Source organism: Xenia sp. Carnegie-2017, unplaced genomic scaffold (assembly GCF_021976095.1).
Source record: "Xenia sp. Carnegie-2017 unplaced genomic scaffold, XeniaSp_v1 HiC_scaffold_3, whole genome shotgun sequence".
In the NCBI taxonomy this organism is placed as follows: Eukaryota; Metazoa; Cnidaria; class Anthozoa; order Malacalcyonacea; family Xeniidae; genus Xenia; species Xenia sp. Carnegie-2017.
The window spans coordinates 3933965-3959352 of record NW_025813493.1 but is presented as its reverse complement, the minus strand read 5'-3'; the positions used below and the strand labels follow the sequence as shown (position 1 = coordinate 3959352).

At 34.3% G+C, this 25388-nt stretch overlaps 1 protein-coding gene across 2 annotated transcripts; it reads left to right on the top strand.

Moving 5' to 3' along the window:
- Nucleotides 1-1020: 1020 nt before the first annotated feature.
- LOC124454340 (importin-7-like) lies at nt 1021-24798 on the top strand. Of its 2 annotated transcripts, none has more exons than XR_006951414.1 (28): nt 1021-1175; nt 1294-1375; nt 2213-2372; nt 3112-3427; nt 4371-4460; nt 5289-5386; nt 5682-5752; nt 6723-6825; nt 6998-7043; nt 10529-10628; nt 11833-12032; nt 13280-13369; nt 14824-14989; nt 15421-15462; nt 16052-16176; nt 16794-16907; nt 17391-17457; nt 18153-18278; nt 18575-18672; nt 19291-19386; nt 19708-19794; nt 20042-20175; nt 21072-21219; nt 21363-21437; nt 22049-22119; nt 22327-22456; nt 23190-23306; nt 24362-24798. XR_006951414.1 is itself a non-coding variant. In XM_047005154.1 (28 exons), the coding sequence occupies exons 1-28, from the start codon at nt 1092-1094 to the stop codon at nt 24436-24438; spliced, it is 3093 nt and encodes a 1030-aa protein (XP_046861110.1). In that variant the 5' UTR covers nt 1021-1091; the 3' UTR covers nt 24439-24798. The 2 variants fall into 2 exon arrangements, 1 of the variants encoding a protein (XP_046861110.1); XM_047005154.1 differs by having other exon boundaries at nt 21072-21199.
- The last annotated feature ends 590 nt before the right edge of the window (nt 24799-25388 follow it).

Sequence of the window (25388 nt, the reverse complement as noted above, 5' to 3'; positions counted from 1 at the left end):
ATCGCACCCAGCTTCCACTGCTAGTTGACATCTACTATATGAAGTTTTAGCTTTATATATATATACCAAAATTTAAAGGCGTACGAAAGTTGTGGGATAATTGTTATCGTTACTGCGCATGCCCAGATGATTTCTTTGATAATTTGCGACTAAGTGAGTTAGTTGACACAAATGTAGTGCAAGTACATATAGTTAGTCGTTGTCATGACTACGAACAATTACTCGAGTGGACTGCGCATGCTCGAGCGCATGCGCAGACGATTTCTCTATTAAATTGTTACTAAGCATGCTATTTACTTCAAAATTGGTGCTAGTAGATGCAGTTGGTCGTTGCCATGACTTCGTACTTGACCAACTGCTCATGTCGACTGCGCATGCTTAATCAGACTGCGCATGCGCGGATGAGTTATCTGAATATTTCTGACTGAGCTATCTAAATGCTATGGTATTATTTTATGGCAAACGTCATATCTGGCAAAATGGCGCGCTTTGTTTGGCTCGAAAACATTACCGGTGATTATTTTCTGGTAATCGACCACGGTCCAAAACGCGTAATTTTACAGTCAAATGTAAACAATGTAATCAAATGTAAAAAGCAAAATAAACGAAACAAAATACCATTTACGAATGTGAGTAGAATGGAAAACACTGGGAAAACAGTTTAACTTTCCAGACAATACAATTTGAAATGATTTAATTTTTATTGACGAAAACTATAAAAGTGAAAGCCAACCCGTACAAAATAGCAAGGACGAGAAAGAAAGCAAGCTTTGTTTTAGTTCAAGTAATGCCATATAATAAACCTTTTAATAACTTTTCTGTCTTGGTGTTTCTTTCTTTTTGTATGAAGTTCGCCCTAAGGGCTCGGTCTGTACAAAAGGACCTCGTTCCGTTATTTCTCCGTAAAGACCTCGCGCTCTGTATTGAGGGCTAAATAATGAGAATATAAACATTTTGCGCGAAAATTGAAAATCCATCCTGTGTGCAGGTAGGAAAAAGCCCTTATTTTGGGCTGATAATTCGCCATCATGTCTGCCGTTTGAACGGCCTTTTGGCATCGGCTAATACGATTTCATTTTTTTTAATTCATCATGGATATTACAAAACTTTCTCAAATACTAGCATGTACTTTAGATCCCAGTTTGCGAGTTGAAGCTGAAAGACAATTAAATGAGGTTTGTTTGGGAAAATCTGGTATTTTATGTTATGAAAAGTGTACTGAACACCTTGCACGTGTAAAAGGTTAAAAGTATTTGCCTTTGAAGAGGTAATCGCCACAATGCTTTTTTTTAGTTTTATCAAACTCCAGGATTTGTATCTCAGTTGCTTCAAGTCGTGATGTCCACAGATGCTCAACAATCCATACGGCAATCCGGTATGTTAAACTTTTATGCCTTTTATTATGTAAACATCATATTTTTGTGTCAAATTTTATAATCTCCGAGAAGAAAAGATTTTGAAACTCGACTTTAGTTAGTTTGTGGCTTTGAAGATATCTGGCAAGAGCGTATTTCTATCATTGTTTACATAACTCCTTATCTCTCTATGCCCATGATCTTACGTATATATCTGACATCCTTATATCTATAAATTATTGTTATCTGGTTTTGGATAAAAAACTCTCTTTGTTGGAATTTTTGATACTAAAATGCGTCAATTTTACTGGTTGCCTCTTCATATAAGTGGTCACAATATACTAGCAATGGCATGGTTTCAATTGTCTCCAACCTTTTTGAACAGCTTAGCATAACTGCTGTATTTTCTCAATTGCTTTCAACCAAACAATTTTATGTGTCTTGTTAATAATCCTTGCTACATAGTTTGATATTCCATCTAAAAACTGTTCTCACATCTGTGTTGTTCACACCATGCTGTGATTTGCTCATCAATAAACACAGGATTATTTGCTAATAATTAAAGTAATGCTTCTTTTTCAGTTGATGTACAGTGATAAAATTTTGTTTGAATGATTTTTCGGTAGTATTAATTCAACAGCTATCTTCTTATAGACAATTAAGTCATGTTTTTACCAAGGTCTTTTGGGCCACTGTGCCAATGGGCAGGCAACAGTAAAAGTTAAATATGTAAATCTTTGCTTAGCCAAAAGGCTTTTATAGAGGAACTTACGACCTTAATAAAGGTTATGTCTTTTGCATTTTTTTCACTAATGGTTAAACTTTTATTTATATAAAATAAAATTTCATCCGTCCAGCTGGTATATATCTAAAGAATATGATCACCCATTGTTGGCGCAACAGAGAGCAAAGAGATGCTGTTGGGAATGAAACTATCTTTGTAATTTCAAATGAAGATAAAAATTTGATAAGAAGCAACATCATCGAGGCCATTATTCAATCACCTGAACTCATAAGGTCAGTTTGACTTAGCTAGTTGAGTTTGGCATGCTAAATTGTTATATTATTCGATTGAAAAATTTTTAAACCCCATTTCACTGATGAACTGAATCGCAAGATTCTGTTGTGAAGCATGTGTATGTTAAATACATCCTAGAAAGTTTGCATATTGATTTATATAAATTCATGAAAAATCATCTTTTGATTTGGTAAAAGTTGATACAGGTGCTTGAATGTGGATTAGAAACATTATTGATGCTTAGTCATAAAACGTATTTAAAACAGGTTTTTTGTGTTTATGAAAATTTCACTGCAAAAATTCACATTGCAAATTGTTGGGAAAATACATGTTATCTGAATAATACTTGTAAAAGGCAAATATACACTCACTTAATACTTATTTTTTACTTTACCATCTATTGAATGCTACTACATACATACCTATAGTATATACGTACCTAGTACCTATTAAACATTCACCCACCGAGCAAACGAAAGCGATATATGTTGAAACGTTTAATGAACAAAATACAAAAGTGAAATATATGTGCTTATATCACCTCTAAATAATTAACATAATTAAATCACATCATCACCCAATCAATGACCTGTTAGTAAACTTTACGCGGGAAAGTTATCACTCTTTAACAGTACCTACGTATATATTTTCTTGTCTAATAAGCCTTTTTAGCTCAAAGCTATGACTATTTATTGAGCAATCGAACCTTTCAACACTCTTAGTTCATTTCTTTTACAGGCTTCAATTGACAGTTTGTGTCAGTAAAATAATGTTACATGACTTTCCGGAGTTTTGGCCTACAGCACCTCAAATTATTCATAATTATCTTGCAAGTGATAATCAATCATCTTGGTTTGGTTCCCTCGTTGGTCTTTATCAGTTAGTGAAGAAATACGAATATAAGAAAGCTGATGAACGGATCGTTCTTCATAATATTATGAAAGAGTTTTTGCCTCTCCTATATCAACGATGTGCTGGTTTGATGCAGGATCAATCTACTTCCGCTACTGAAATAAAGAAAATGATTATAAAGATTATATTTGCTGTTTTTCAGGTAAAGTTTGCCGTGATAATCGCGACGTATCTTCCTTGTGTCACTTAGTGTTTTACACAGTGTGTATCATTATTGATATTTGTGTATCATTATTGATAAGTGTGTGTCATTATTGATAAGTGTGTATCATTTATTGATGCGTACAAGGTTGCAATTGTTTGTTGCCTGCAGGAGACGTTGTCTGTGTTATACGCATTGTACGGATCAAAAAATTCTTTGATATCATCAAATCTTTAGGATTTGCATGATTTAGAAAGCAAATCCCAAACATGAAATTCCTTTCAATCGAATAAATTTTGAAACCAAAAAATTGCGTTCGGTCCATGCCAACAGGTGCCACCAGACTGTTGAGCTCTAGAGCGTCGCATCTTAACGTGTCGATGAGAGATTTCGGCTCCTGCGACGCTACGTATCTGACTGGGTATGCGAACAGCAAACTTCGGCCCATCAGACCACCGAGAAGGTACGCAGGTAGAGTGCAAAAAATTTAAGGCCGTCGACAAAGTTTATGAACCTATGCATAAAGTTTTTTCGTTCAAGCAAACCCCACAGTATAACGTGGTTTCACCAAAAGATGCTAAACACATAAAAGAATCGATGATTTATGCATAAGTTATGTTTGATTTCAAGATATTTTCTCATTTCATACCAGGGCTGTCCTTTCATTGTTGTTGAGCTCTCTTTATTCAATTAATAATGCCACACTCGCTTTTCAGAAATATCATGTTGCTGGTAACTTGACTAAGCTTATTGCGAGTAATGTTTTTTTTGTGAAACATCTTAATGAAAAACATGATTTAGGTGCTTCACTAAAGACCTTTTCAATAAGCTTAGTCAACTTATTATTAACATGATGCCTATTCAATTTTATTTCACTTAAGAAGATGCTCTATTGCATTCAATCGTCATTGTCATTATTTTCACTCTATTGTTTGTATTTTAGTATCACCTTCCTACGGATGTATTTACTGAACAAAATCTTCCTCCCTGGATGCATATATATCAGCAAATAGTGGATCAACAGGTTCCTCAGGTAAATTTTATGTTGAATTTAATATTAATGAATTGTTTTCGTAATGAATTTCATTTAAATGTCGTTACCATTATCCACTTGTGCATTTTGTCGGACGTCTAGAGGATGTTAAAGTTACGGACTTAGGGGCTGACTACATGAGCCCGAGTAGTCGGGATTAAGTGAAGCGATAAATGATTTTGGCGAATGGGAAAGATTGACTACTTATCATCAGATTGATCTTCTTGACCATTTTCACAATATTCTGACTTTATGAATACGCAAAGCATTTAAAATAAAAGTAACTAATTTGACTGAACTACGTAGCAACCAAAAGTCTGAACTACGTAGCAACCAAAAATCTGAACTACGTAGCAATCTAAAGTCTGAACTACGTAGCAACCAAAAGTCTGAACTACGTAGCAATCTAAAGTCTGAACTACGTAGCAACCAAAAGTCTGAATTACGTAGCAACCAAAAGTCTGAACTACGTAGCAATCTAAAGTCTGAACTACGTAGCAACCAAAAGTCTGAACTACGTAGCAACCAAAAGTCTGAACTACGTAGCAACCAAAAGTCTGAACTACGTAGCAACCAAAAGTCTGAACTACGTAGCAATCTAAAGTCTGAACTACGTAGCAATCTAAAGTCTGAACTACGTAGCAATCTAAAGTCTGAACTACGTAGCAATCTAAAGTCTGAACTACGTAGCAATCTAAAGTCTGAACCGAAACAATCGGATCCGACAAATCTGATCGTGTGAACGGACCTTTATAGCTATACTAAATTTACTTTTAGTTAAAATGTATTTTTGTGAAACGGTTTGCTGTTTTCTTTTCATTGAACTAGGAATGTTTAGATTTGAATGACGACGACGAGAGAGAGAAGTCTTCATGGTGGAAACTAAAGAAATGGGCAATTCATTCAATGTGGCGATTATTTGACCGGTTTGTTATTGTTTGTATGCAAATTCTCTTTGATTGATTGATTTAATTGGTTGCGCTCAGATCCGTTTAGCACGGACTAATGCAAACACAGCTATAGACCAATCAACGCACGCGTTTTATTGTGTTTATTTTATAATTGCTGATGTACGTAGCTAGCGCACGAGAAACGATGTCTGTAATAGTAAACCAGTCTAACTCAACAGGCCACCACGACATTACGTACAGTATTCTCTCCCTATTGTTATTATTTATAATGTACGTAAGTATTGGAACATGGTAATGATTTTCTTTTTAGATACGGTACACCAGGGTCGATTGATAAAGCCTATGAAGGCTTTGCTAATTATTTTTGCAAGACATTCGCTGGTTAGTGGGAAAATATTGTTTCTGTTTTGACGATTGCATGTCGTATGATAAAATTATATTCGTCCTTTCCTTGTCTCCGGTTATTTGAATCTATGCAACTCAAACTTCTGTGACTAATGTTTGTAACCTGTCAATGCTAAGCGTAACATTTGCGTGTGATATGGGCACATGTGTATACACATGGATAGTACGAGTACATTTGTATACATAAGGATGGTTCGAGTATTGATACATGCTGGGATTTCAGATACGCCAGTATCTTGCGTTAACAATAAGTATGCATAAATCTTATTTGATCGTCGTGAAGTACTGGCTTTTGATTTTTAAAGTAGAAGTGAGAAACTGAACCTCGTTTATTTATGCCTATCTCATTAATATTTTCTTCAAATTCTATATGCTAATCAGTAAATATCTCATATTTCATTTAAATATCTCGTATAAAATACGCGTATCATCATGTGCTATCCATATACGTGAAATATACATACGTTAAAGTTTGTTAAGATTATTAAATCAATGTAGATCGTCCAGGTTGGTATAGTGCTGAGAAGGACTGTTTTTGTTGTTGTTGACTGACGTTTTGACAACCTTGGCGGTAGTCATCTTCAGAGTTAAAAAAAAATTTTCTTTCAGGATTCCTTCTCAGGACTATACCAACCTGTACGATCTACATTTACAAACATGTAACGATACTCCCGGGTTCAAACCATTTACGTTATTATTAAATAAGATATACGCGAATGTTTACGTTAATCAGTGGCGTAGGAATGGGTCGTTCCCCCAAACATTCAAATTTGGTATAAAATTTGCCTCTTTTTTAAAAAAAAAAGTGCCCAAAAATCTAGAGTCCCCTAAACTTTCACTTGCTTACCACGTCTCTGATGTTAATAATTACATTATGTACCACATTATAAATTCTCTTTGAGCGTTCACGTTTGCCATGTTTTTATATCATGTGTATATATTTCAGTTAACAACACACAAACTGTATTAAAGCTGCTAGACCAGTATAGAAGACAGATGTATGTTGCACCGCGAGTCTTACAAATAGCCATAAATTACTTGAAAACTGGGTAAGTGCGTGTATTTCTACAAACCTTGCTGTCGTTCTAGAAACTTGTTCTACGTAATTTATATTTTTACAAATTTGTGTATGAAAGCAATTTTCCCTTCTTCTAACTTCAGGCGCACATGGATTGTTTTGTTGTCAGAGTGTCTTAATGATATTTTTTGTTATTTTTGTAGTGTTTCGAACGCTCTTCATTGGAAAGTCATGAAACCACATGTCCACGTATGTTTTCTTCATAGACATATTTTCATATTTTACCAGTGGTGGTGTAATTAGTTTTAGGAGGGGGTTGAAGTGGAAAGTCATGAAACCACATGTCCACGTATGTTTTCTTCATAGACATATTGTCATATTTTACAGGTGGTGGTGTAATTAGTTTTAGGGGGTTGAAGTGGAAAGTCATGAAACCACACGTCCACGTATGTTTTCTTCATAGACAGGTTCATCATATTTTACCGGTGGTGGTGTAATAAGTTTTAGGGGGGGGGGTTGAAGGAAGTGGTGTAAGGCAGTGCGTCACAAAACTAAGGTAAGGAATCCTAGCTACAGCCTTTCCCCCTTCCTTGCGAGGTCAAAATATCTTATGGAGGGTGAAAACTGATATTTGTTAGGATAACACCTTTGCTACTTCCCAGAAATTGCATCTCTTGCTTTCTTCTAATTTTCAAAAAAAAATATGTTGGAGGTAAACGTACGTTTTTACCAAATTTCTATCGATGTCTAATGACTACCACAATTCTGGTTTTACATTCTCAAAAATCTTGATTAATACGTGTCTATTTGATATTTTACTAAGGCTTAAGGAGCTTGTGAATTTTTCGCATTAGTTTCATGATTTTAAAAGTTTGTCAAGCGAGCGCTTTAGATTGTTGAAAAACAAGATAAAACATTCGTTTTGATATACGAGCAAATTTTTTCCAGAAATGTGACTTACACGACAACATTTGTCCAGAAATGAATCTTATAAACATGCGTCCTAAAGGTAAACCTAAGATATTTATTCAGAAATAAACTTTTTTTCTAAAATGAACTTTAACAGTATTTGTCCACACTAAACCTTTAAAAGATTCACTCTAAAATAAACTTAACAGCATTCCTTTAAAAAAAATAAACAATGTTTATCCTAGTAAAAACAGTAATATTTTTCCACATGGGTCACTGATGAAACGTTAAAGAAAATGGATGAAAGGAGATGCCTATAGAAGAAGTTGTAAAGACCTAGAAACAGCATTTTGAAATAAGGAGAGAAAAATACAAGCTTTGAGAGGTATTGTGGTTTAAATAATGGAAGCATCTTGAGGTGATACGTAGATAGTGTGGGTGAAGCAGATTGATGATGTTACAAGATGCGACAACTTTCAAAGCATTTCAGAATGAGCAAGCAAAGACAGTAAGGATAAGGAACGCATAAGGATAAGGATAAGGATAAGGATAAGGATAAGGATAAGGATAAGGATAAGGATAAGGATAAGGATAAGGATAAGGATAAGGATAAGTAAGGATAAGGATAAGTAAGGATAAGTAAGGATAAGGATAAGGTAAGGAACGTTGAGTGAGAATTTATTGAAACCATCTAGGATGCGGAAGAAAGATAGTCTTCACATCGGATGAAATGAAAGAAAAAAGGAAATATGTGAGACCAGATCTCTTTATTCGCTATATCGTGGAAGCAATAAAAGATGTGAAGAACAGAAAGGCTGAAGGAGTAAATAATATAACTGCTCAAAATACGGGAAAATTTAGATACATATGCATTATCGGAATCAACAAAACTACGTGAAAGAATTTATCAAGTGTGAGCGTGGCCAGACGATTTCACAAAGGCAGTTTTGACACACCTGCATAAGAAAATGAACGCTAATGTAAAGTCCATCGATTCATCAGTCTTATGCATCAAAGATTATGGTAAGAATACTGATGAAGAGACTGAAAGAAAAAGTTGTAGTTTTTTATCAGTTGTACACGGTTTGATTTCAAGAAAGTTTGTGGAACTGCAGAACCAATTGAGAGTCTGCGTATTTTAGATCATGGAGAGGAGGTGTTTATTTTTTTGTTGATTACGAAAAGCTACTTGACTGGGTGAATTTGGCGCGACAGAAAAATGATTTGTGTGTTACATGCATTGCAGTAGTCAGAGTTGTAGATGACTGCACAGATACATGAAGTATTGGAAGAAGTGTGAGACAACGCTGTACATTATTCCCGACTATTTTATTCAAAAAGGATGATGGTGGAATCATTGGATGGTGTCGACAAGTATTTTAGGGATACTGAAGATGAAAAATCCAATGTCGAACCTTGGTACTGTGGTAAGAGTATGCCTGCTTGGTTGTGAAACAAACATTGAGATGGGTCATAAACCATTGGATGTAATTCTACCTTATTCACATTCATATTTACCTACACGTTGAGAATCTCACATGTCTGAAATGTATCGTGGGAATTCATAGCCACTTAAGAACAGCTGGTTTTGAGATAGAACCGTGGCAACAAGAATTGATTTCTTTCTGAATACAGTTTCCTACCATATACAAGTCCAGGAAAGTACCAGGTACATTAGGAAATTACTATAAATGGTAAAGAGAGAACGGACAACAAGAATTCAATTGATTTCTTTCACAATACAGTTTCCCACCATGTACAAACCCAGGAAAGTACCAGGTACATACGGAAATTACTATAAATGGTAAAGAGAGAACGGACAACAAGAATTCAATTGATTTCTTTCACAATACAGTTTCCCACCATGTACAAACCCAGGAAAGTACCAGGTACATACGGAAATTACTATAAATGGTAAAGAGAGAACGGACAACAAGAATTCAATTGATTTCTTTCAAAATACAGTTTCCCACCATGTACAAACCCAGGAAAGTACCAGGTACATACGGAAATTACTATAAATGGTAAAGAGAGAACGGACAACAAGAATTCAATTGATTTCTTTCACAATACAGTTTCCCACCATGTACAAACCCAGGAAAGTACCAGGTACATACGGAAATTACTATAAATGGTAAAGAGTAAACAGAACTTAAAATCGAATATAAAGTTGCTTAAAGAATAAAATGAAAAGGTATTCATACAATGAAGGACGTGAAAGGAAAATAAAAAAACGAGACTGAATTCAAAATAAGATATTCTACTTCTTCATACCTAACAACGATACTTATTCAGAAAATTAACTTGAAATTTATTCGAAAATGAAATTAAACAACACTCATCCTGAATTAAAACTTGACAAAATAATATGTGTGCATAAATAAAACATAAAACTTCATACGTTAAGAGACGAAACTTAAAAACGTTTATGTAAAATACAAACTAAACGTCCTGATGTTGATTTGAAATTATACTTTGGTGGCGATTTTTGGAAAGAGTTGTTCATCAGAGAGGCGTTTATTTCATAAGTTCGTAATCATAACTTATCGAAACAGAATATGTGGACAAAATGTTCACACACGTGCTGCAGAAAATATTGAGCAAATAATTAAGATAATAACAATAGCAGTCACTCTTTATAACTAACTACTGAATGTTCATATAATATTATTGGAGTCGGAGATGTTTTTGTTGTTTATTTCGAGTCACTTTCTCTATTTTTCAGGCAATTATTGTAGAAATAGTCTTTCCCATAATAAGTCTCATAATATTGGAGCCGGAGGCGTTTTTGTTGTTTATTTCGAGTCAAATTCTCTATTTTTCAGGCAATTATTGTAGAGATAGTTTTTCCCATAATGAGTCACACAGATGAAGATGAAGAACTATGGCAAGACGATCCTTATGAATTTATTCGTTTCAAGTACGGTAAGACTATAAGAACTTGTTCTTTTGAAATGTGTTAAATTTTGAAATGTGTTAAATTTTGAAATGTGTCAAACTTTAAAATGTGTTAAATTTTAAAATGTGTTAAATTTTAAAATGTGTTAAATTTTGAAATGTGTCAAACTTTAAAATGTGTTAAATTTTAAAATGTGTTAAATTTTGAAATGTGTTACATTTTAAAATGTGTTAAGTTTTGAAATGTGTTAAATTTTTATATTTAGTTTCATTTTCGTTAAGTTTCATTTTACGTTTCATGAATAAAATATCCAAACTATTGTGAGAAATCTTTTCTCTATAAAATGTTTTTATACATTGGGATGATATTTGTCGAGCAAATTTAGCTTCATAATCTTTATAGAACTTTTACCAACACAATTTTATTGAAGAAGTTATAAAGTCCATTTCCATGTTTTTTTTTGCAATGTAGAATGAAATCTGTGTGATAGATCTCGTTCCAATTAACGCTGTATGAGTTTTATGTGATAAATTTTGTCAGGTTTATTTTCTGAAAACATTTATTTTTTCGTTCCAATTAACGCTGTATGAGCTTTATGTGATAAATTTTGTCAGTTTTATTTTCTGAAAATATTTATTTTTCGGTTTTCAGAAGGATCGCGATATTAAAAATAATAGTTTATTCGCAAATAGCTCTAAGTGAAAAGAAGAATATTGAGGTTATCCCTTTCTATAGTATACCTTCCTACTTACATACTCTTTACAATCAAAATCTATTATACAACAATAAAAAATTCATTGAAAAACTTTTGAATTACTTACACTTTATACCAAAGAATGTTATATGTAGTGCGGTGTTTATATGCATTTAATGCATGTTATATGCACGTTATATGCATTTAATTTCAAACACCGCATTAGATACACTTTACAACCAAAAGCTGTAATACAACAAGTAAATATTCATTAAAAACTTTTGAACTACTTACATACACTTTACAAGCAAAATCTAAAATACAACAATTAAAAATTCATTAAAAACTTTTGAACCTAATTTTAAAAATATGCAAATTTTCAGTTTGGGCAAATTTTCTGAGTCTGATTTAAAACTTTATCACAAGTATATTATTTCATTAGAACCAAGGGCTAATATAGAAAGCAGCTTTGACAAGAGTTATCTCTCTTTTTTGACGAATCTTCAAACATTGTTTTGCATAATTTTTCGTCTTAGATGTGTACGAGGATTTTGTATCACCTGTTACAGCAGCTCAGAGTTTTTTACGGAAAGCGACAGAAAAGCGCAAACAAATATTAGATCCCGTCATGAATTTTTGTGTACAAATTTTGAATGCGCCAGCAGAAACGAGAAATCCCCGACAAAAGGACGGTATCCTACATATGATTGGTACATTATCGGATATATTACTTAAGGTACAGTGGCTTTCGCTACTGCATGCATGCTATCTTTCTACTAATTCTCCCGTTTCGGTGTTAAAATTTGAAAAAATTGAAATCAATCATACATCAGATATCAAAGTGTAAACTTTCCGAGGATGTCCGATGATCATTAATATTATTTTTTAACGATAATTTGCGTATGTATTGCTTCTTCAAAGATTGTTGAAGATTCTTTACATTATTGAAGTTATCTGGCATGTGTCTGTGTACGTAACATTTCCAAATGTACATCAAAATGGAAATATTTTTATTTCAAAATAATTGTGACGATTCATGCTTTGCACGTATAGTGGTATTATAAAGAAAGTGGTTGGCCATGAATTTAGTTCTTAAATAGAAATGAAATAAGCACAATGCATATACCTCTTCTTTGTTTATTTATTATTTACGTAAGTATTGGTTAATGCTAGGATTTCCCCCTCCTCATGTGCGCCTGTTGAAGTAAGTGGGTGATGGAGCACGATCTTTGTTTTAACATAGGTTAATGCTAGGATTTCCCCCTCCTCATGTGCACTTGTTGAAGTAACTGGGTGATGGACCACGATCTTTATTTTAACCTAGGTTAATGCTAGGATTTCCCCCTCCTCATGTGCACCTGTTGAATTAAGGGTGATGGACCACGATCTTTATTTTAACATAGGTTAATGCTATGATTTCCCCCTCCTCAGGTGCGCCTGTTGAAGTAAGTGGGTGATGGACCACGATCTTTATTTTAACATAGGTTAATGCTAGGATTTCCCCCTCCTCATGTGCGCCTGTTGAAGTAAGTGGGTGATGGACCACGATCTTTATTTTAACATAGGTTAATGCAAGGATTTCCCCCTCCTCATGTGCACCTGTTGAATTAAGGGTGATGGACCACGATCTTTATTTTAACATAGGTTAATGCTAGGATTTCCCCCTCCTCATGTGCGCCTGTTGAAGTAAGTGGGTGATGGACCACGATCTTTATTTTAACATAGGTTAATGCTAGGATTTCCCCCTCCTCATGTGCACCTGTTGAATTAAGGGTGATGGGCCACGATCTTTATTTTAACATAGGTTAATGCAAGGATTTCCCCCTCCTCAGGTGCGCCTGTTGAAGTAAGTGGGCGATGGACCACGATCTTTATTTTAACATATCACGAAATTTCACATGAAAATACTTGCAGCCATGCAGCCATGCTCGTTCATTTGGATCCATGTCATCAATAATTTATAATGAATTATCGCTTTTCCAGAAACAAAAATACAAGTTTCACATGGAAGCCATGTTATCTCATCACGTGTTTCCCGAAACAGAAAGTCCTTTGGGGTTTATGCGCGCTAGGGTGAGTTGGAATTTTTTCATTGCTTTCATTTCTGTTGCAAAATGCTTGTATTGGTCACGGATTTAAATTTTACGGCATAAAATGCTTTGATTTTGGTCACAAAGACAAAAGTTTTTGAAAGGTTGGTGATCATTTTAAGAGGGAGCTTAGTGTATTTAGAGAAGTTTGTTGTGTTAACGTTTATAAAAGCTACAATAAGACGTGCGCACAGATCATTGTTGAGAGTTTTGAAGACGTGCGCACAGATCCTTGTAGAGAGTTTTGAAGACGTGCGCACAGATCATTGTAGAGAGTTTTGAAGACGTGCGCACAGATCATTGTAGTGAGTTTTGAAGACGTGCGCACAGATCATTGTAGAGAGTTTTGAAGACTTGCGTACAGATCATTGTAGAGAGTTTTGAAGACTTGCGTACAGATCATTGTAGTGAGTTTTGAAGACGTGCGCACAGATCATTGTAGAGAGTTTTGAAGACGTGCGCACAGATCATTGTAGAAAGTTTTGAAGACGTGCGCACAGATCATTGTAGAGAGTTTTGAAGACGTGCGCACAGATCATTGTAGAGGGTTTTGAAGACGTGCGCACAGATCATTGTAGAGAGTTTTGAAGACGTGCACAGATCATTGTAGAGAGTTTTGAAGACGTGCGCACAGATCATTGTAGAGAGTTTTGAAGACGTGCGCACAGATCATTGTAGAGAGTTTTGAAGACGTGCGCACAGATCATTGTAGAGAGTTTTGAAGACTTGCGTTCTGATCGTTTTAGAGAGTTTTGAAGACTTGCGTACTGATCGTTTTAGAGAGTTTTGAAGACTTGCGTACAGATCATTGTAGAGAGTTTTGAAGACTTGCGTACAGATCATTGTAGAGAGTTTTGAAGACTTGCGTTCTGATCGTTTTAGAGAGTTTTGAAGACTTGCGTACTGATCGTTGTAGAGAGTTTTGAAGACTTGCGTACTGATCATTGTAGAGAGTTTTGAAGACTTGCGTTCTGATCGTTTTAGAGAGTTTTGAAGACTTGCGTACTGATCGTTTTAGAGAGTTTTGAAGACTTGCGTACAGATCATTGTAGAGAGTTTTGAAGACTAGCGTACAGATCATTGTAGAGAGTTTTGAAGACTTGAGTGCATATCCTTGTAGAGAGTTTTGAAGACTTGCGTTCTGATCGTTTTAGAGAGTTTTGAAGACTTGCGTACTGATCGTTTTAGAGAGTTTTGAAGACTTGCGTACAGATCATTGTAGAGAGTTTTGAAGACTTGCGCACAGATCATTGTAGAGAGTTTTGAAGACTTGAGTGCATATCCTTGTAGAGAGTTTTGAAGACTTGCGTACTGATCATTGTAGAGAGTTTTGAAGACTTGCGTTCTGATCGTTTTAGAGAGTTTTGAAGACTTGCGTACAGATCATTGTAGAGAGTTTTGAACTTTACTCATTTGGTAAATTTTTAAATCTTGTAGGCCTGTTGGGTGGTCAATTATTTCAGTAAGATTGAATTCAAAAACGAAGGGAATCTTAAACGCGCTGTGGAAACTGTTCGAGTCTGTCTTCTTCATGATAAAGAATTACCTGTAAAGGTCGAGGCAGCTCTTGCCTTGCAATTTCTCATCCAGAGACAAGATAAAGGTGAGTTATATACGTAGGTAGCGATAACTATGTTTTTTTACATTGCTAATGGCAACGAATATTATTCAACTGCTTGCATTGCTTATTTTGATTATGATTTAACGAAAGTCTACATGCTTTGATAATCATTATGGGCTCCTGTGATTAAACTATTTCGACAAAAACAGATTCCCGTCTTGAGAAATTTTGGTAAATACGTAAATACTTATGAAATTGTTATCATGATTGATGGTTGGGTGCTTACCATCTACAATGTATTACATTGTTTGTATTTGTACAGCATGTTTTATACGCGCTTTCATCGCCATGTTTGTTGGTCGTTTTTCTGCCAAATCAATGCCGGAAAACATGTGCTTTGTGCTCTTAAATTGCGTTTGTTGTAAACTGATCTAAAGAAGTTGAAACATCGAAGTTTTTTTTTGTAAATTTAGTGAAAGATTATATTCAACCGTACATACAAGCTGTCATTCAAGGTAGGAACATGTTTGGTTAAGGTTAGATATCAAAGCCTGCCCGAAATTTAATGTCAAAGGCTGTATTTAGATCAGAGAACTAGTAAACGTTAAACTGGATAGCGATAGTCTTGTTTTGATTAAGACTCAGTAGTTTAATGTGATATATCAGCGAGGAGGATGGAGGAGATAAAGGCCAAGAGTATATATATACTTTATTTTGGCTATATGTTACTTTGTTAAGTAAAATATAGAAAGGAAAATTGTCTGTAGGAGGATGGAGCAGATAAAGACCAAGACTATATATAATTTATTTTGGCTGTTTGTTACTTTGTTAAGTAAATAAATATAAAGAGGAAAATTGTCTGTATAGGTTAGGATTGGAATATGAAAGTTTGAAAATTGAAATTTCCATTTTCCAACCTTCTTCAAGTACATGAATTAAATCAGTCAAATAATATCGTGAAAAAAGACGTTTTCTCTTTCATATTAGCAGTTATTAAACGCTTGTTGTGTATAGTTAATGTTGATATGGGTGATTTATGAGGAAACTCTTTTGCTCAATAAACTGAATTCAATGATTTTAATGAAATTTTTTGAATGATTTAAGAACTACTCAGTGTTATACGAGAGACGGAGAACGATGATCTTACAGATGCTTTACAAGATCTTATTAAGCAATACAAGGATGATCCAAGGTTGGGAGAAATGGCTGTTATGATAGCACAGCATTTGGTAAGCTAAATCTTTTATCAAGGATGTACTGTAGTGCATCATATGTTCATTCTAAAGTAAATGGTTTGAACCCGGGAGTAAAGTTACATGTTTTTAAATGTAGATCGTCCAGGTTGGTATAGTCCTGAGAAGGACTGTTTTTGTTCATCTGACTCTGAAAATGACTACCGCTAAGGTTGTCGAAACGTCAGTCAACAACAACAAAAACAGTCCTTCTCAGGACTATACCAACCTGGACGATCTACATTTACAAACATGTATAGGTTCATTCTGTTGCTCTTTCGTCTTTTAGGTCTGTTGTTCATTCAATTTTGTTGAACAAATATAAGTCTGTTGTTCAGTCAGTTTTGTTGAACAAATATAAGTCTGTTGTTCTGTCAATTTTGTTGAACCTTAAACAGTGACAGAGTCAGGTCTTGCCAATAAATAAAACTCGAGAAAGACGATAGGCATCTTGATGCATTACATTATAAAATATATCATTTTCTATTTAAGTGGTGAATGGAAGTTATAAGTTATATATAGTGTGTCGAGAGCACAAACTTTTTACTGTTTTGACTTGCCTGTTATACCAGATGTAGTTAATCTTTTTTAATAGTTCTCGTCAATGATTTCAGGCAATGACTTTCAAGAATCTTCTTGATTCAGAAGAATCTGACGATAAAGCCGTCACAGCAATGGGGATCTTAACGAATTTTGATACGATGATGACTGTAATAGAGTCTAAGGAGGTTGGTGCTAAGACATGGCTACTTATGAAAAAATCACAGTATCGCATGCAAGGCATATTCTTTGTGAAATATAGGAAGTGAAATTGTAATAATGAATTTAAGTTTGTTGATTTGTTAATGTTCGGTTTTTTTTGTGAGTTTGAAACACTTTTCGATGGTCTTTGTAACCTCGTGCTTAAGGCTTGTGTACTTGTGCAGGTTGAATGGATTGATGTGATATAGATAACCTATTAAACAATAAAACTGATGATTATTATATTCATATTTTTTTCATTTCCCATAACCATCTTAACGGAAATGATGTTTTGTAGATTGGCACGCAAAGCGGTTTTGGATTACACATTTTGAAAAAATTTACAAAAAATTATTTTAACAACAGCAATATAACAATATGGTTTAGTCCATTCTCAAGCTATAACAAGGACAGACCCTTGAGAGATTAAAGATTCCAATTATTACACGTGTTTGTTAATTAAAATTTAGATTTGTGATCAGTTGGAGAAAATTGTTTCAGGCATTATCGAAGCTGTGTTAAAGGAAGGAATTATAGGTATGGAAGTTTTATAATGTTTTTTAAAATAAAAACAATAAAACGCGTGCGGTGATTGGTCTAGAGCCGTGTTTTTGCATTAGCCTGTGCAAAACACATCCGAGCTCAGCCAATCAAATCAATCAAAACAATCAATCAGTCAAAGAGAATTTGCAAATCGATCATGAATACATTTTAGAGGAAAAATTATAATGTTTGTCTTTTTCGCATTATTGTTATTTTATAAAAGAAGTAAAAGATGTTTTTCGTGTTTGCACTGACTTATGCAAACCTCGGAGACGTTTGTGAGAACTCTTGAGAACTTGGAGAATTCTTGAGCCGGTGCAAGAACTCTTGAGCCGGTGCCAGAACTCTTGAGAACTCTTGAGAACTCGGAAACTCTTGAGCTGAGACCTTCGGTCTCGAGCTTGCACTGATCTGCTCTCAAGTTCTCCAAAGGTCTCCTCAGTTTGCACAAGTCTCTACAAACACAGTCAACATCTTTTATTTCTTAAATTATACCGCTATATGCTTAGAAGTTTTCTCATATGCTTTCTTTTTATAATTTTCTTACTTCAACATTGTTTTGGATTTTGAAAGAAAACTGAAAACGTCACAATCTTACTCGTTTCGTTGTATTTACGTTTTTGCTTCAAAGCCTAATTTTTCTTGATCAATGATCATAATAAGGGTAACACGAAAGTTGTAATTTCTAGATTTCTATGAAGATGTGCTCACCATTATGGTAACTGCGACGCTGTATCATGTGTCGCCGTTGATGTGGAACTTGTTATATGTTATGTATGAAGCGTTCGAAAGAGATGGTTTTGATTTTTTCACAGGTTGTTGATCTTGTTTATGAGCTTAAGTAGTAATTTATAAATTGATTCAACATAAAAGTCAACAGGGAATGGCTGTATTAAACTCCACAGATTCTTCTTTTTGTATTTGTTTTGGCAACCACTTGTATTGACTTGATTTTTCATAGGATTTTATTCCCAATGCAATCTTACGATAATTGAGCCAATCATGAGTTCCAGGAATTTTTTGTCAATCATGCGTCATATACGAGTGCATACATAGCTACTTTGATTGAGTAGCGACGTGAATGTTAAATTTGTTTACCCTACTTTTTCAGATATGTCCAGCCCACTTCATAATTATATCACTGTAAATCCAGAAGCATTCATTTCCAATTCAAAGAATATGGAAATCGTTTTTGCAATGTGTCATAAGGTACGCATTGAGTTACGTATTTCCAAGAAGTATAAACACCCATTGAGTTACGTATTTCCGAGAAGTGTAAACATTTGTTTTATTTACTTTGTGTGAGGTCAGTCAAGTGACTGTGAGAAAACATTTTTTAGTTCGACCAACTTTGACGGTAGCTAACTTTTTGATTGTTATTTTGATTATTTTCCGGTGTACGGTCCTACATTCTCTTCCTTAACTATCATTACATCTAAGTAATATCGTATCATTTTTGCTCTTCGCCCTTTGCATAGTTTTTCTCCGTGAATAGAGTATTTTATTGGTATTGGATTGTGAAAGTGACGTAAATAAACAACCCGAAGTAAAGAATTTGGAAATCTATTGTTCATCAATATTTACGTTATCTTCCCTGCCACAACTTCCTGTAAACTTTTGTGACGACGTGTTAGATATTGGAAGCATGACAAAAATACCTGAAATTCAACATTCGCATCATTTAGCTTTGAACAACTCATAACAAGATTCATAAATTGGAAGATGATGTTGAATGCAATGTTGATTGTGTTATCTTAACATATTGTGTTTTTACTGCTCGCGAAATATTTTATCTATGCTTGGATTACTATCATAGTGTCTTTACAGATGCTGTCTGACGATGATTGTGGCGAGGATGCTCAGTGCTACGCTGCCAAAATTCTAGAAGTTGTAATATTGCAGTTTCCTGGACGCATTGATCAAGTATTTATCAAACTGTTATTCTTACGAAAAGTCAGTTACATAAATGCCGATGAATAGTGTTGAGATTAAAAAAATTTTTTGTGTTCTGAGTTGAGAGTTATGTTTGTTATAGAATTGATGTTTTTGAATTTTTCCAAGGTTTCATACATTTTATGTCCTGTCTTTGATTCTACATGTTTGTCTTCTTGAATATATCAGCATGATTTGTTCATCACTTTTCTCTTTGACCTACTATGGATTGCCATCGAGACTTTGCTCTGTGAAAGAATGACAATTTTATGCAATAATGGCGTTGATTCATTTCTTCTTTGTGTTGCGTAGTGGATCACACCATTTGCTCAGCTGGCGTTGGCAAGGTTGACGAGGAACGTTGTCACCAGTGAATTACGAGTGATGTGTTTGCAAGTTGTGAGTATATCTTTAATGTTTGTTCACTTGTTTACTTGAATCAACTTCTCTCGACAACAATCGACAGTAACTTGATATTACTTTAAGTTTATTGTTTGAATAAGAATGACAAAGAGCTAATGAATCAGACAGTTACTTAGAAAAATGACGAATAATATTGAGAATGCACATCAGTTAGGCAATTAAAGAACTGCTAAGCAGCCAAGCATTCAGTTAAGGGATACCGAACCATTTATTTTTACTGTAGGTTGTATCAACGCTTTACTACAATCCAATATTTCTTCCAACGATCCTGGACAAGTTGCATCTTCCCGAGTCTAGCGAACCCATCACTGTACAATTTTTTGCGCAATGGATGGATGATGCCAATTGCTTCTTTGGGTACGTATGGGACAGTCGCGAATATAGTGTGTAAAGTATGTGTAAAGACGTAAGATTAACCATCATTTGGTGTTGTATTTCGTCTCTTTGCCTATTTTAATGAAATGGCTGAATATTGCTGCATATACACTTGTGTAAAAAACAAATTCCGAAAAAACAAGACAACTTGAGATTACAAAATATGAATCCGAACAAGACGAGAAGTGAACTGTAAGTTTTACACTTTATTTCAAAGTACTTTATTTCACTTCTGGTCTTGGTCTGATTCATATTTTGTATTCTCAAGATGTCATGTTTCTTCGGAATTTGTTTTTTGCAATACTTTTTTAAATTGTCGGCTGGATATGGTTTTTGACGCTTGTGTAGTTTCCGTGTTATTTTAAAGCTGATTTAACATGTTTTGATTGAAATATATTTCGGCCACTGCTCATGTAAACAACATTTCATATGTGCTGTGTCATAATTATGTACTTTGCTCAGGACAATTTCGTGCTCACATGCAAGAGGGCACACTACAAGAGCTCATCAGTATTGAGATATTTGAAACGAGTTGTGATGAAGATTTTACTTACTTAAGTTAAATGTGTTCCGGGGGAAATGAACTTTTTTACCTTTTGACTGTGTAATACACGGCAAATTTATGGTACCTACGAACAGTAGACCAGCTAGTCAGACTTTTTGCTTCAGCTATGCAAGTATGTTGATGTTGACTGAAAACGGACAATGTCATTAATCATTACTACATATTTCCTGTCTGGCTGGACTACTGTCAAATAGACAGGAGGATATGTAATGTTATGTCTAAATTAGCTATCTTTAAAACTTAAGGCAAGAACCACTTTATATTCGTCAATAATTCGTTTTAATTTTGAAGGGTGACTATGATGTTGTTATAGATTACATGATAGAAAAATGTTTGTGCTTGGTCTTTGCTCCATACTGGGTATTCGCAGTGACATGAGACCAAAAGGGCTCCATGACTGCGCATCACAAATACTTCCATCTCTGTTGTTGATCTTTTCTGGTCTTCAAAAACATATGAAAGTAAGTGAAGAATAGCGATTTTTAATTTTTTTCCACGTCTGTTGGTCGTTCAGTTAGTCTTCCCGAGAAAGATATGTTGCAGCCACTTCACTTTTCAAAAGACTTTTTATTGAGCACTTGTGATTTCTTTATTTTTTTACAAGGACAAGCATTGTCGAATGAAAATAGTGATGGCGACGATGACGAGAACTTCAATGATGACGATAATGCAAACGAAGGTTAGTTCATTTAAAAAGAATTCGTTTTGTCTAACCTTTTTTTGGGTGTAATGTCGACCTTTTGCTGGCATAAGCGTTTCAAACACAATGCCTGGGGGGATGAAACTGAATGTGGAAATGTCGTGCATTGTATTTAAGAAATAAAAGATGTTTACTGTGTTTGCACCTGCTTTTGTAAACCGAGGAGAACTTTGGGAGAACTCGAGATGTAAAACATACAATTTTAAAACAAACATTTTAATTTTTCCTCCAACATGTATTCATGATTGATTTCCAAATTCTCTTGGATTGATGGAGTGATTGATTGATTGATTTCATTGGTTGAGCTCAAATCGGTTTGCCACAAGCGTAGACCGATGCAAACACAGATATAAACCAATCACCGCACGCGTTATATTGCTTTTTTTATGAATATGTATACTACACAACGTTAATTGAACACCACATTCGTAGTGGTCGCGACATCATGAAACTTTCATATTCGTAGGTTAGGATTTGCTTGTATTTTGGTTGTTTACGAGTGTTCCATCTTTCTATCTTAAGTTCGGCTCTTATGATTTGCCTTTCGTTACTTCATGTTACTCTTTGTTTTATGGTCTGTCATTTTATAGGAGAGTTAGAAAGTGATGATGATGAAGTTAATGAAGATGATATTGTTTATGTAGAAAATCTCGCAAAGCGGGTAGACATATTACAATCGTTTTACTTATTGTTTATATGTATACTATCCCGACGAGTTCATCCCAAAGTTGTTTGTTTTATTTCATTGTATTCGAACACGAACAGTTGTCTAATTCTCTAAATATGGAGTATTGAACATTCTTACAATGAAGAAAACACAGAACAATTCTTCCCAATTATTTTACTAAACGCGGATGTAAATATTTAGGCGAGTAATGCCATGCTTAATTACGAAGCTGATGATGAAGATGATGAAACAGATCTTGAAGCATATACAACTGCAATCGACAATGAAGATTCGGTTGATGAATATGCAGTATTCAAACAGTGCTTGTTGAGTAAGTGTAGTGTATTTGCAAAGAGTCTCTTTTACACTCTGAAGAAATATTGCCATGTCTTTGTACCGTATCACATCGCTCGATAATAAGGTAAACCTTTCATCGTCTTTCGAATATCAAAAAAACATCGAAATTATTGTTACGAAAGGCCTCTTTCCGTTTACTATCATTTCTGACTTTTGGCCCTTTAGTATCCTTTGTTGGTTTTGTTTCGTCAATAAAATTTCTTTTCTCTATAATTTTGTGATTTACCATTTTAGCATTATCAAAAATATATTACTTTTTCGAGGTGATTTAAAGTTGGTTCTCTATTTGTACAGCACCGAATAAACAGAATGATTGCAAACTTTGATCTCTACCATTTTGTACACGTATTAGTTCGTCTTCATAATTTACACGATCCTTTTTTTCCACAAATAAACAAGCAAAATATACAAAGTGTCTCCAGGAAAGTTCACCAACGTATACATGTATTATTAGCGTACGATAAAAACAAATTTGCGTATGAAAAAGTTCAAACAATTGGCAATAGGTCAAACTTATCCAAGTCGCGTTTGATATCTTTGAATTATTTGGAAAAGGTTCAAATTTTTGATGACATTAAAACATCTTTGGTATTGGTTTAAACTTGATCTGAGTTTGATAGCATAAATTTAAAACATCTATTGAAATTTTTGTTAAATTTTGTTGCAATACTGATTTTTTTATTTGCTTTGTTTGTTGATATCTTTAGATATTCAAGCGCAAGATCCGGCCTGGTACAATCAGTTGACTAATTCTCTTAACGATCAACAAAAACGAGATCTACAACATTTGTTTGTTCTTGCTGACCAGCGAAGAGCAGCTCAAGGTACATTTCTATTTGCGTAGTTCACAGAAATTTCGTCAACAAACTGAAATTGATTGTTAAAAAGCAGTTTGTCCGTAAGCATTTGACACAATGAGCATTTAAGTTAGCAAAGTGTCTTTAAACATGTGGCTATCTTCCGGTCATCTATTACCATGTTGTTTGCAAGTTGCAATTGCTAAGCGAAACGAAACTCAATGTAAGAAACCTTTGGCCTCAATAAGTATTTGACAAATCTATTAATTTCGTCCTAAAGAGAAAATGTAACGGGGATAAGAACCTAGTTCCTTCGTAAGAAAGGAAATGCTTTTCAGATTAGGAAACGATGGAAGATTTTTATTTTCATCCTTAATAATATACATGAAAAAATTTCTCAATTCTGATTGGTTAAGAGCAGTGCAATTGATCGTAAATACCAGTGCAAAAATGTGAAACACAGTGCAAGAAAAAAGAAATACAGTACAATTTCTTTTTGAAAAATGCGCTCCTGATTGGTTAGTCAAACAAAGAAATGATGTAAGAGCCAATCAAAATAAAACATTTCAAAAGCGGGAAAGTTAAATTATTGTAAACAAATCAATTACAACGGCTGGCCTAAGTTTTAAATAAATTTTCTTTAGCAAAGCAGTTTACAGTTCGGACTCGTGCAATTTTGATAGTCTTTGAAAAAGTCACTCGTGCATGTTTTTCCCAAATTGCACTTGAAACCATGCTATTACCTATACAAACAATTCAGTTGTGCAAATTATATAATTATTTTGAAACCTTTGAATTATGTCTTCAGCGACAAATTTCATGATAATTCAGACTTGAATACTCGTGTAGTAAAAAGATTACTTCATGGTTGGTTCGTTTGTACTATTATTAGATACAATATTTCGTTGAGAAGGATTGAAAGCGAACTTTTTCGCTTTCTACACTCTTTTGTTTTCAATCATTCTCAACTCGGGAATAAAAATCCTCAACTCGGGAATAAAAATCGTACCCACTCTCCAACCATGAAATGATATATTTATATTTGTGAAAGAATTTTTTATCTTAAATTTTTATCTTTACAGAAACGCGTCGACTGGACATGCAAGGTGGATATAATTTTGCGAACACAAGCGTACCATCAAATTTTTCTTTTGGATAAACGCGTTTTTTGGCGGCTATCCGAGAGATTTTATAAAACTACCTCATTCATGGAATCCAAATTTCAACTGCGATGTCAGCTTTATTGAACCATAATGATATAAAATGTAAATTCTGATTGGGTAAGGTATTTCCCAGGCTATAGTAACTCTAATAAAATAAATGCATCAATATTTTTATGTTCTGCATGTGCATGAAAACGAAATTTAATCTCGTTTTATGTTACGCTTGCAGGTACCTCATTTGTAATTTAAAAAATAAATATATGTTATTTGCTGGATGGGAAAGTATTTGCCCGTGGCGACGTTTTTTAAACCGAGGGGAAATATTTTTTCCATCCTGGACCTACCTAAACGGTAAATAGTGTGGGTTTTTCCCGTGTTATTGGATTGTCCAATGGCGACAAAGAAAACAATTTATTTTTACTTTTGAAAACTCAAAATTCATTTATAATACACTGTTGCTAGTAAAAGTTGGTTTATAATTTTACATAGTAAAACAAACAAAATCAAAGCAAAAAAACCCTAGCTCAACTCAAGTATTTAGCAAAATGATTCCGTACCACGGTCAGAATAGTGAAATTCCGCGCTTCTACAGCCTATCAGATGGCAGGGACACGCCAAGATGGGCCGCTGCTGAATGAGCAAAAAACACTTCGTACACAATTTAAAACAATTGTTTTGAAGTCGAGCTCTGTTTATTCTAATAACTTTTTACTAACAAAGAAATGTCGGACCGATATTTCTTCATAGAGTCCTCGCTATATTAGCTTAAGAGCTAATAATAGTTAAAGTTTAGAAATTGGACAAGTTGATATTTACATTTCTATCTAATAAAAGAGTATCAGCTACACTTATTTCTTTCCGTGCGACACGGTCAAAGCTATAATCACAACAATGAATATCTTTTTTCAATTTGATAAATTGGTCGTCAATAATGAGTATAATATAT

What these genes read in the sequence shown, in the direction of transcription:
- LOC124454340 (XM_047005154.1), top strand. Translation starts at nt 1,092, where the DNA reads ATGGATATTACAAAACTTTCTCAAATACTAGCATGTACTTTAGATCCC. An exon ending in TTCCTGGACGCATTGATCAA is followed by an intron (nt 19,387 to 19,707) that starts GTATTTATCAAA and finishes TGTGTTGCGTAG; the next exon opens with TGGATCACACCATTTGCTCA. An exon ending in GAGTGATGTGTTTGCAAGTT is followed by an intron (nt 19,795 to 20,041) that starts GTGAGTATATCT and finishes TTTTTACTGTAG; the next exon opens with GTTGTATCAACGCTTTACTA.